Source organism: Mustela nigripes, chromosome 3, assembly GCF_022355385.1.
Source record: "Mustela nigripes isolate SB6536 chromosome 3, MUSNIG.SB6536, whole genome shotgun sequence".
NCBI lineage: Eukaryota > Metazoa > Chordata > Mammalia > Carnivora > Mustelidae > Mustela > Mustela nigripes.
In genome coordinates, this window is record NC_081559.1 from 61,054,879 (window position 1) to 61,067,137 (window position 12,259).

Genomic DNA, 12,259 nt, shown 5'->3' on the forward strand with positions numbered 1-12,259 from the left:
ATAGGCAATATTGACATGCATTAGTGATAGTCTTCAAACTATTTATGTTTAATGAATGGTACAGGATACATCCCTGTTGGAAACTTGCAAAAGACACATAACAGTGTGGTACATATTTGATTTAATAGATATTGTTTAGCAGAAAAAAATATATATATACACATATATGTGTGTGTGTATATATATATATATATATATATATATATATATATTGAATATATATGTGTATATATACACATATATATTCAATTCCTGCCCAAACATGCACCACAGGATAAAATAACTATTTACATAACAGGGGGTGTTGAATTGACATAAAATGTCAGCTTTGCTGAGAGTAGAAGATGGCAAAGCAAAACTGCAGCAGAAAGTGGGACAACTATTCTAAAGTGACACTTTAGATACACTTTTTCTAGATTTTTTTCATTTTGTTTTTGGAAAGCATTTAACCAAATTAAATATAGAGCTCTGGAACTTAGAATAAAATTTGCACTTGCTGAAACAATATTTGCATAAAAATAATCCTTTAAAAATTAGAGGTGACTTTACAGGCACATAACTGTTCAGATATAAACAAATGTAACAGACTAAAACACTTCTGAAATTAAAGCCATCTAGAAAATGGAAGTACCTGAAATTATTGACATTAGAATATTTTTTTCTTGTTTTGAGCATGAACTTTATCTCTCAAAACATTTTTGCTAATTATTTGAGAGACTTATGGAGTAGGAACACAGGGCTCTTATACGCTTTTTTCTCAACTTAAACATCATTTACAAAAATAGTGACATAGTATTATGAATAAACTATGAATTAGGGAGCAAGGGAATCCACTAGAACAAATTTTGTAAAAATATGGCAGATATGGAAGTTAAAAATAGAGTGGATGCAAGTACTGTACTAAATGTGTTTGGTGTAGTTACAATGATCACTTTGCACAATTATCCCTACAGTCTAGATAGCCATTGAGTTTCTCTTCAGCAGTGTCAGCTGGTAATGAAAACAGCAACCTCTTGTCAATCTTGTTGATACCCTGACTCACAGCGTTGTAGTGATGGAGAGGTCACTGTCTTATTATAGGCACTGACCATATGTATTTATTAAAACAGTCAGTTTGGCATACACCTCCTCTGGGAGTCCAGTTGACACATAGACTTTACCATCATAGGCTGTAAACAATTGATCACAGAGATAATTCTTTGTTTCTTTTTTACTTTTGATTTTCCCTGCCCTCTTTCCCTTTGCTTTCTTTTTCAGGTTTGTCTTTCTCAAACTTTTCTTTGTCTGGCTTTGTTACACTGTCGTAGGAAGGAGGAGATGTGGTAGAGGAACTTCCATCTGTTTTTTCTGGGGTGGAGTTTCCATTTAATTTGTCAATAATCATGTCTTCTTTGATAGGTAAGTCAATCCTTCCTTTAATTGCTTCTTTGTTATATTCACTTGATACCTTTTTTAACCTTTGTCTTAAAAGATAACATCTGAAATTACGCTGAATAATAGCAGCGGACACCTCCTCTTGTTTGCGTTTCAAAGTGGTTGTAATGGGCTCATAGGAGACTTTGGAGGGGTTTGATGCCATGAACCGGTCTTCCATCTGTATTCGAAGGGCATCCATCTCTCCACTCTCACCCAAAACACGCTTTGTAAAGGCAAATAAAATATCAAGGCAATGGATCCGGTCCCCACTGACCATGGGCAAGTCCATGGCAATGAGCTGGACTTTGTTTGGTTTTGCTATGAGAAGAGGAGGATCCAGGGCAGCTGCAAAATCAGAGAGCTTGCAGAACTCTATAAACTGGGTGGCATCAGGATCAAACTTCTCCCAGACCTCATAGAACATCTCGAAGTCATCCTCACTCAGGGGCTCTGCACTTTCTTCCGTAGCAACACTGAAGTTCTCCAGGATGACAGCGATGTACATGTTCACCACAACCAGAAATGATATGATGATGTAACTCACAAAAAAGAAAATCCCCACTGAGGGGTTCCCACAGTCTCCCTTAACTGAGCTTCCAGGGTGAATTGTGTCAGGATCACAGTCAGGGGGTGCACTGTTGAGAATAGGTGCTAGCAGTCCATCCCAGCCAGCAGAGGTGGTAATTTGGAACAGGCAGATCATGCTGTTGCCAAAGGTCTCAAAGTTGAACATGTCATCAATTCCAGCTTCCTTTTTAACGTAGGCAAAGTTGGACATTCCAAAGATGGCGTAGATGAACATGACCAGGAAGAGCAGGAGGCCGATGTTAAACAAGGCAGGAAGGGACATCATCAGAGCAAAGAGCAGCGTGCGGATCCCCTTGGCCCCTTTGATCAGACGCAAGATTCGACCAATCCTGGCGAGCCGGATCACTCGGAACAGGGTAGGGGACACAAAGTATTTTTCTATCAGCTCAGCCAGAAACATGCCTGTGGAAAAATATAGAAAACAGCTAAACAGTGAGTATTTTATGTTTATATGAATGCTTTGTCTTTGCAAGGTTTATGAAAACAGCAGGATTGTTATGAGTATAAATTTTTACTAAATATTTGGGTCCACTCCCTAGTATTAGTAATTGGATTACAGAATTTTATTAAATGATTCTATAATGTTAAAAACCAATATAGATTTTTAGAAAATCCAACAATTAAATAATCTGAGAATGTCATGGCATTTTAAGATTATATACACTTGGTTACTATGAGGAGTTATTCGCACACATGAAATGTGCTGATTACAAACAAAGATTATTTCTGAAATCTCTAAATATATTTTCTGTTTTGAATACCGACATTCTTCAGTTAGACGAAAAGGAAAGTATAAACTTTAGAATTATACATATTAACATTCTCAGATCTAATGTCTGTGTTTTACAGCTGTCAGGCTTTGGAGAAATTTACCTACAATGGTACCTCTCTATAATTAAACTATTCTTACCTACAATGGAGAGAATCACCACCACAAAATCAAAAATGTTCCAACCTATGGTGAAGTAGTAGTATCTGAGAGAGACGAGCTTTAGCACAAATTCTCCAGTGAACAAGATAATGAACACAAGGTTGATCCGGGACAAAACTAGAGTCATATATTTGCTCTGGTCATCAGTTTCCACCATCATGGTGACCATATTGAGGCAGATGAGGATCATGATGCTGATATCAAAGACTTGTCTGGTTACAAAATCAAAGACCATTCCTTGGAATTTGTTCTAGGAAGAGAGAGAGAGCAGAGAGAAGCTTAATAAATAATGATCCAGTGAAATTGCAAGTGAAGTCCTTCCATATGTGGCCACGAGATATACACCCTTCTCACATTAGTCCAGACAATTCTTTGTGCTCCATTTCTCTTCACATTAAAATATGAGGAGGAAATGAAAAAAGTCATAGGATAAGAACAAAACATATTTGGTATATTTAAGTTCCACGGAAAGACAAAACTCAGTAAGACATAAATTGATGACAATTGGCTGTTAATATGCATGGGCTTTGCTTGATTAAAAAAAAACTATGATAATTTTCATAAAAAATTATGGAAACAAAGAAGATTTACAAAGTAGTTTGATATGGACAGACTTTTAGATGGATGAATACCCTAACTCATTTGTCAATACTTTAGGAATTTTGGTTTATATATTATTTCCATCTTTCCCTCCTTCAAAATATATAAGTCACTGTCTATTTTATTCTAACTTCTAACTATGTGTGTCTGTGTGTTTGTTATTTATTTGTCTTTCTTTAAGATCTGTTCTTTATCTATGCTTCAACAAAACTGCATGACACTTTTTCTTTATTTTGTTAGCAATCATCTCAGGAGTCACATACTTTCAAAGATTACTGTACTCTTATGGTCATTGAATATAGTTCTGTTAGGAAGATAAATTTTCAATAATTTAGAACAAAAATATCAAATGAAATTTCACAGCTTACTAAAAATCAATTTCATGAATTGACCAAGTTTCCTTCTTTTAAATATATTTAAATGACCTTCAGTAAAGCAGATTTATGCCCTTTTGTGTATCCTGCTCTACCTCCCCGCTTTGTCGCTTCTAACCTCAACTCCAAATTAGAAATATGGTAAAAAGTCAAGTCACTGATGGGCTTCATGAGGGCTTGCCAAGTCCCAGTTCTGGCAATTACAGGCTTTATGACGTGGGGTACGATTTTTGGGGGGGCTCAGTTTCCTTATTCCTTACCCATCTAAGAGATAAGTTATAGTGCAAACAGCTCTATGACCATAATCCATCATTATTATGTCTTTTCATATATTATGAAGCTCTAGAGGTATGCATTCTGATTAAGTCTTTTTCTTTTTTGTGTATTTGGTGAAACAAACTATATTGACAATGCCCTTTTCCTTCCTAAGAAGGTTAAGAGTATTTTCTAGTCATATGAGTGGAGAGAACAAATAGTATAGAGGGAAGTGCTGGAGTAGGATGGGAGTTTTCCAGACTCCATTTATTTAAATGGAAACACAGTGACATGTAGCAAGATTGGGTACGTTCTGGGAAGCAGTAGGTGGCAGCAGGAATATGGAGGCTGCTTTGGAAATAGTTATTGAGAACCTCAAGTTGGACTTGTTTCAACTGACAAACTGTAAAGAACATTACCTCCTTTTTAAGAATTTAGTAATTCTTATTGAGTGTGGCAGTTGTGAATGGTGTTAAACAATATGAACTTCACTATTAGGGCCTATGATATATTGGTGATGTCACTCAGTATGTTCTCATCCAAAGCACTCCCAACTTCATCATATGGAAGTTAGGCTTTAGAATACTAAAAGTCAGATGAGTAATTCTTACTGCTGGCCGAGGTATGGGCTTCTGAGGTTTCTTGGATCCAAGTTTCTTCATTGCATTGTAGTATTTTTTCTGTTCCTCTGTCATAAAGATGTCTTGACCTCCAAAGTAAAGATATGGTATAAAACTGGTTACAATCTCAATGTGTATTACAAGAGCACCAGTACAAAAATATTTCTGAGTCTTTTAGTCTTTTCTCAATTTTTAAATGGAAGTTTTCCCATTTCATATGCACACGTGCGCGCGCACACACACACACACACATATTCTGCTTTTCTCATTTATGTAAAATTTGGAGTACTTTACTATTATAGAAAACCTATAATCACATAAATCTCTGATTAGTACAGGATTGTAATTTGATTATATTATATTTAGAAGGAAGCTCAGAGATCTCAAATATATTTTTGTGAAAGAAAAAGTGTTTTCTTAGTCCATTTCACTTTTGGCAGTTTTCTTTCTTTATTCAATAATTTTAAGTACCTCCTGTGTGCTAGAAAATGTAACTGTTATCAGAATTAAATAGATAATATGAGATACAATATCTTGTTGTCGTATGGAATAGGAAAATGAAGACAGGTGGAAAATGCATAAGGATATATAAAAAAGTATTGCAGAGACCAAAATAAACCCTGAAGACTCAGAAACAGTCTTTATAAGCTAGGCTTTAACAGATGATTAGAGGTATGCTAGGCAGAGCATTCCAGGTAAAGAAAATACCCTGTGTAAAGTCATAGAGGTATAAAAGCATGGCTTGCTCAGAAAGGGAAAAAAAAAATCCATGTGGTTATGTGTGTAACGTATGATAGTGGTGACGGCAGGTATTGACTGAGAAGCAGGGAAGGAGATATAGAAATGTGTGGGAGAAAATGAGGCTAGAAAACTGGGTGGAAATAATTCCCAAAATTCTCTGTAAGCAAGGGTAAAGCATTAGAGGAGGCCCCCTGGATGCTTTGAAGCAGTTGTCACAAAGACACTAAAGCAGCTTTGCAGAGGACAAACCTAGAGAGGAGCCACCAACTAGGGGCTGGAAACTGCAGCTGAACTGACCACAGAGTGAACTGAAAAGAATATAAAAATGATCTAAGTCAGTCTTGACTATGAGTATCCTGACTATTTGGATGTACAACAGACAGAATCTCAGAATGGGGAAAGCTGAGAGCTGAGGAATACTTATCTTCTTTTTCTGTTGGTTGAAGTTATCTATGATTACACCAATGAATAGGTTCAGAGTGAAGAATGACCCAAAGATGATGAAGATGACGAAATACAAATACATATATAGATTTTCTTCATATACAGGCTGAAGTTTTACCTGAATAGTGTTGAAAATATTAAATAATATTTAAAAACATTTAGACATTTAAAAACAAATACTTAAACTAAGTTAACAATTTAGTGAGTGTTGTTACTTAATCTAGAGCTATTTTTGCCTTGCCCTGAGATACTGTTCTGCAAAAAAGTTATTTTTTCAAACTGGTATGATCTAGGATAATGGAAGTTTGTAATTTTTATGCTTGTTCTTGAATTTATTTTTCCTTTGTGGCTTACCTGTACATTTTCTTTAGAGTAAATAACAGTGGTATAACAAAAAATATTTTGAATCTATTATTAGTCTTATAAATTTTTTTGCAGCATTTTAAATTTGGGTCTGGATTGGTTCTTGAAGATATGGCTTTAATAATAGAACATCAGCTTCTAAGGGGAATGTAATATAAACAGATACGTTCTGAGGAATTTTTTTAAATTCCTATTTTCAAAATTGAGTTTCCCTGAAACTTGCTTTTTTTTTTCCCCAAGATATTTTTGGAAGTTGCTTCACAAACTCTTGATTTATCATACTCTCCAGGGATAAGGAGAAGCAAGTTACTTTCTCATGAGCAATGTTCCTAATCTTGAGTCTCATTTATAGATCAATTTGATATCTTCTGATCCCATGCAGTTAGATATCCTTTCATAGTAGATATCTACATATTGATAGATATATCAGACATATATTAACCAAAATACCATCTTTATTGAAGTACATTAGCTTAAGAGGATCATTTCTGTATGTAATTATAAATATTCTGATTGCATCTAATATGAAATTTTTGGTCATTCACTTAAATTATTACAAATGTTCACTACGGAAAATCTTGTAAATCTTGTAACTATTAATAGTATTTGAGTGATACTTACATCTCGTGAATCAACAGCTGCATACATAATATCCATCCAGCCTTTAAATGTGGCCTGTGAACAATACATATTTGAATTCTGCATAAAAACCTAATCCAAGAATGTGGCATTTTACCATATGAAAATCTGATAGTGTTACTACAAGTAGGTTTTTGTATGATATCATAAAATTCTGTATCAAGAGATTGAAATGAATTGAATCAAGAAATTGAATTGAAGTAGAATATGATTGTATTTAGAGTCTGGAATTCATTTTCTTTCTCTTGGAAGATATTAATTTTCTTCTTACAAAAATTTAACTAGAGGCTTGATTCATAGAATACCCATCTCAGTCTCAAATCCTTTCTATACTGAAATATTAGCTCTGAGATTCAAACCTATGGTGTGTTTAAACACAGCTTGGTTGTTGTTATTAGTGAGTTCCTGATTAGTTAATATGTGGTCAGTTAAGCCAAAATTATTAACATTATATATTTTGAAATCTATTACATAAGATTTGTATTTCTGCAAATAGTAGAACCATACTCCTTAGACGTTGGCACAATAAATTTTCTGGCTAATAATTTATTTTTTAATTTTTAATATATATTTTTAAGATTCATTTATTTATTTATTTGACAGGGCAGGAGAGAGACAGAGAGAGAGGGAACACAAGCAGGGGGAGTGGGAGATGGAGAAGCAGGCTTCCTGCTGAGCAGAGAGCTCAATGCGGGGCTCCCTCCCAGGACCCTGGGATCATAAGCTGAGCCTAAGGCAAATGCTTAACGACTAGCCACCCAGGCACCCCCTAGGCTAATAATTTATACATTTAATTAATCACTAAAATATGTACATTGTTATTTTAACATATAAAATTGCTCCTTTGGCAACGATTGCTAAGGAAAACTAAAAACAGTAATAATGCAATAGCACTCAATAATATAATAAGAAAAAAAAACAGGAAGCAGGAAAATAAGGCCATATTTAACATACTAAAAGCTGAACACTGGGGAAATACATATTAAAATAACTGCAAAACATCTGAAGGTCAAGTTAAGCTAGTAGTATAGGTGTTATTACCAACTGCTTTTGTACTGTCAGATAATTTTATTCAAGCAAAGAACATCAGAGAAATGATCTTTTGTGAAACATTTTGAAAATGTTTCCAGAACTCATACAGTAGTAACTTACCACTTGAAGCAATGCAAGATAGCCAGCGCCAACATTATCAAAGTTTACTTTGACGTTTTTCCACCGAGCTTGCTTGCCAAGAGCCTGACAGTCGCTCAGATTGTTGACTTCACTAACTTCAAACATGTTACCCGTTGTCGTGTTAACACAGTGGTAGAACTTGCCAGCAAACAAATTCACACCCATGATGCTAAAGATCAGCCAGAAGATGAGACATACCAAGAGTACATTCATGATAGAGGGAATTGCTCCAACAAGAGCATTCACAACAACCTAGAAGAGAAAATGAGGATAAGGCCACTTACAAATTGCTAGAATGAAAACCATTCCTTTCATTTATTTATTTAATACTAAAATGGGTGCAAAAAGAGTTAAATAAAAATCTAGGTGGGTAAGTTGTTTCTCGTCATGTTTTCTAGGACATATTTGAAAAGGGAAAATAAGCAGTAACACAACTAAATAGCTAAAGGATTTAAGGAAAGCAAAATATACCAAAGTGTGAAAAGAAATAAAAACCTGATATATAGTAACATGGAGTCAGAAAATGTTTGTATGCTGGGGAAAAAAGAAAAAAAAAACACATTAAAGGCCAACAGAAGAAATAATCGTCATTCAGCAATACATTTTAATTTTTAGGAGTGTTAATGAATGATGATCTGAAAACATGGTTAAACAAACCCTTTGCAAATAAAGTATTAGTAATGCCTTAAATCTGCCTCCTCAGATCAAGTCAACTTTTTATGACTACGAAGATAGGATTAAGAATTTGCAAGGTAAATTCTTTTTCTTCTCTATTGGTAAATCCCAATTTAAAAAACTATATTAAATGAGATGGACTTTATCTCTGGACATAAAAATACCAAATATGTCCTCATTATTATTCTAATTCTCTCAAATGTTCACTTTAGTGTACATGTTACTTCATCAACCTAAGCTGACCTGTTTCATGAAGAAGAAATCAAGTTACCTATTTTCTCATTAAATTCAAAAGCTTAAGATGTATTTTGAAATCCCTAGGGAGGCTGATAGCATCTTTTCTTATCTAATTTAATCTGATTAATAGTGGACTCTTCAGTTAAGCATTTACGTTAAATGAAACTATTGTTTTAAAATAATGTAAATATTATGTTAGAAATCAATACCAAAAATTTTTAAATTGACATCAAAATCTGAAATCCAAAATTGTAAAAATTTCATATATTACTTGAATTTGATTTCTTTTAGAAATTAAGTTATATAATACTTGCCATGTTTCTTTGCTACTACAATTTATGTAAAATGACCTCCACAAATTTTCTTATCAAGTAACTGTGTGATACATTTTACCATGTTTCATAGCTAGAACATTAATTCCGTCATATGATTGAATTAAAAATGCCAAACAGAATATTTTTTCAGATTAGAGCAAATTTATATGTTTCTTATTTTGTTCATTGCTATCTTTTCTCAAAAAGGAATTGCTAATGTGAAACCATGCAAGCAAATGAGGGCTTCAGTAGTGTTAGTAATGGCAAAGATAGGTTTGAATAGAACTTGAAATTTTCTAACAATTTTTATGAATTTTGTGACTTTTTTTAATCAAGTAGCACTGAAATGAAATTAGAATGTAAAACCAAATATTTCTTTGCTTACAGAGTTTCTGGAAAGTCTAGAGAGTGGTTTCATTTTCTGTGATGGGTGTATCTCTAAGTCAAGGCTGAAGTGTTTTTATTGCTCTAAACAAACCTTCTAACATAAAAGCCTATGGCTAGGGAGAAGTTCAATATCTCTGTGCATTTGCATGCTGGATTAAACAAACCTGGCCTTTGAAATAGTATTTCGAGGGGTGTGACAAGTGGTTGTGTATCTAAATAAGTGTGTACTTTATGTGTAAATGCAAGAAATATACACTAAGGTGAAGAGGAAAATACATGTTGTGGAAAAAGTGAACCTCATCCAGAATGCTTACTTAAAAGAGCAATCTTTAAAACAAACTCCAGGGGTTGCCTGAAATGCCTGGTTAATTATTCTAACCCTTTATTTTGGTTGCTTATTAGAATGTACACATTTTATCAGAGACTACAATTTAGAGTTGTTTTCTTGTACAACAAGTATTTCTGTTACTGATACTAATTGAAGAAGTAAAGCAGACAAAAACCATTTACCTTTCATTCATGACCAGTGATTTTTTGAAGAATCAAACTGCCTATTGGGAGGAACAAAAACCCCTAGTAGGATGAATGTCTGTAGTAAAAAATTATTTAAATATGTATAATAAGCAATGAAAAGAAATAAATGGCAGCATATTTTTTGGGGATGTTGTGGAAACACCCTTGAACTATTGTCAGAAGACTTGGATTCCAGTCTTAGTTCTGCCACAAACAATTTCTGTGGACTTGTTGAAATAAACTTCGGTTTAAGGCAGCTGGCCTTAGTGATATCTAAGATTTCTGCTCTGAAATTCTGTAATTCCGTGAAGGTAAATATCAGAGGACTATGGTACCCGTCTGTATCTAAATCATTACCTACATTTAATTCTGATATGCATCGTCAGAGAGATTTTATTCTTACCCTCATGCCTTCAAACCGGGATAGAGCTCTCAGAGGTCTTAAAGCCCTTAATGTCCGTAGAGATTTAATGGCACCAAGTTCTGAGTAGCCGAGAGCATTGGCCACCAAGCTAACCAAAGAAACCTACAAAAAGAAAAGATATTAATAGTTCACCTGGAAATAAACTGTTGACTGAAGGCATAAGATATGGTGTCTATTCTTTAACACCAACTAAATAACATTCAGACATATCTTGGCAGCCCTTATCTTCCACATAGTGGGTTCATTTTATATTCATGTTACTGCTTTTCTTACCAATGAAAATAATCTCTGTCCATTTTTTTTTCCCCAAAGATTTTATTCATTTATTTAACAGAGAGAGACACAGTGAGAGGGGAATACAAGCAGGGGGAGTGGGAGAGGGAGAAGCAGGCTTCCCACTACGCAGGTAGCTCAATGCAGGGCTCCATCCCAGGAACCTGGATCATGACCTGAGCCAAAGGCAGCTGCTTAATGACAGAGCCACTCAGGCGCCCCTCTGCCCATTTTTATAAACATGTAAGACCTTCCAGTTAGATATTTCACCCCACGGAATCCCTTTCAACCTTGGATATACCACTGGTGATTCAGGATTTGGTTCTAAAGCCAGATCCTCCATGGGTCTGTGCTTAATATCATTAGTTGGAAATCATGTTTCTCTTCTGAACTTATGTAGTATCTTGGTTATGTGTACTGGAGGCATTTCCCATTTAATAGAATCAATTGATTATGTATCTTCTTTCCCCCTGCCAGGTCACATAAACTTTTTATGGGCTGGGATGAAACATTCTTCTCTTATGGTGCCTAATACTGTCTGGTTAAATAAGCTTTAGTCAATATGTGTTGGATAAATAAAAATAGAATAATTTTACCTGAAAAAATTTTATGACTATGTTGTAGTTTTCATGATAATGAAGAAATGTTTATCTGAACTTCTGGACTTATAATTCATAGTGATAATACATCTTCTGATATTTACACATATACTAAATTTTACTTAAATATATGAAAGGCTAAAGAAGACATACCTTTTTTGAGAGGAAGAGACTTTATTTGCTTATTTTTTCGTTCAATATAATAACATTTATTGAACATTTACTGTATGCAAGTTTCTGTTCTAAGTGCCTTATGCATGTAAATCTTAAGAAGTAGGTACTATTACTATTGCCTTTTCACTGGTGAGGGCTTTGAGCCCCCCTGCACCCTCCTTACACCACCCCAAGAAAAGGGATGTATGGTAATAAGAGGTGGAGTTGGGTGGGTCTTGAACCCAGGTGATCTGACTTCAAAACCATATCTTAACCTTTTGTACATGACCAAAAATTTGTTCCTTATCTGAACCATAGAACATGGAAAATGATTTGAGTGACTATCTTTTCAGTTCTTGCAAGGGCAGTACAAATCCATCTAGGACTTTCCTTGAGGCATAGGGAGGAATTAATTCATTATATCAATGGGAAGTTTTAAAGGCATTGGGGCTTAATTTCTTGCAAGAAGGGTCATTGAAAATGAATCTATCTAAATGAATCCTTCCAAGAGTCTTGTGAGGTAGGATGGAAACTAATCTG

The 12,259-nt window shown here is 34.5% G+C and overlaps 1 protein-coding gene across 1 annotated transcript in view; it reads right to left on the minus strand.

The window, feature by feature from the left end:
- Positions 1 to 652: 652 nt before the first annotated feature.
- The window catches only part of LOC132013797 (sodium channel protein type 3 subunit alpha), a 107,044-nt gene continuing 95,437 nt past the window's right edge, over positions 653 to 12,259 (minus strand). The window contains exons 22-28 of the mRNA XM_059394095.1: positions 10,674 to 10,796; positions 8,124 to 8,396; positions 6,954 to 7,007; positions 5,950 to 6,087; positions 4,776 to 4,880; positions 2,915 to 3,185; positions 653 to 2,406 (exon numbers count right to left, since the gene is read on the minus strand). Coding sequence (XP_059250078.1) covers positions 1,211 to 2,406; positions 2,915 to 3,185; positions 4,776 to 4,880; positions 5,950 to 6,087; positions 6,954 to 7,007; positions 8,124 to 8,396; positions 10,674 to 10,796 — 2,160 coding nt within the window. The 3' untranslated portion in view covers positions 653 to 1,210. The remainder of the gene's footprint in view (positions 2,407 to 2,914; positions 3,186 to 4,775; positions 4,881 to 5,949; positions 6,088 to 6,953; positions 7,008 to 8,123; positions 8,397 to 10,673; positions 10,797 to 12,259) is intronic.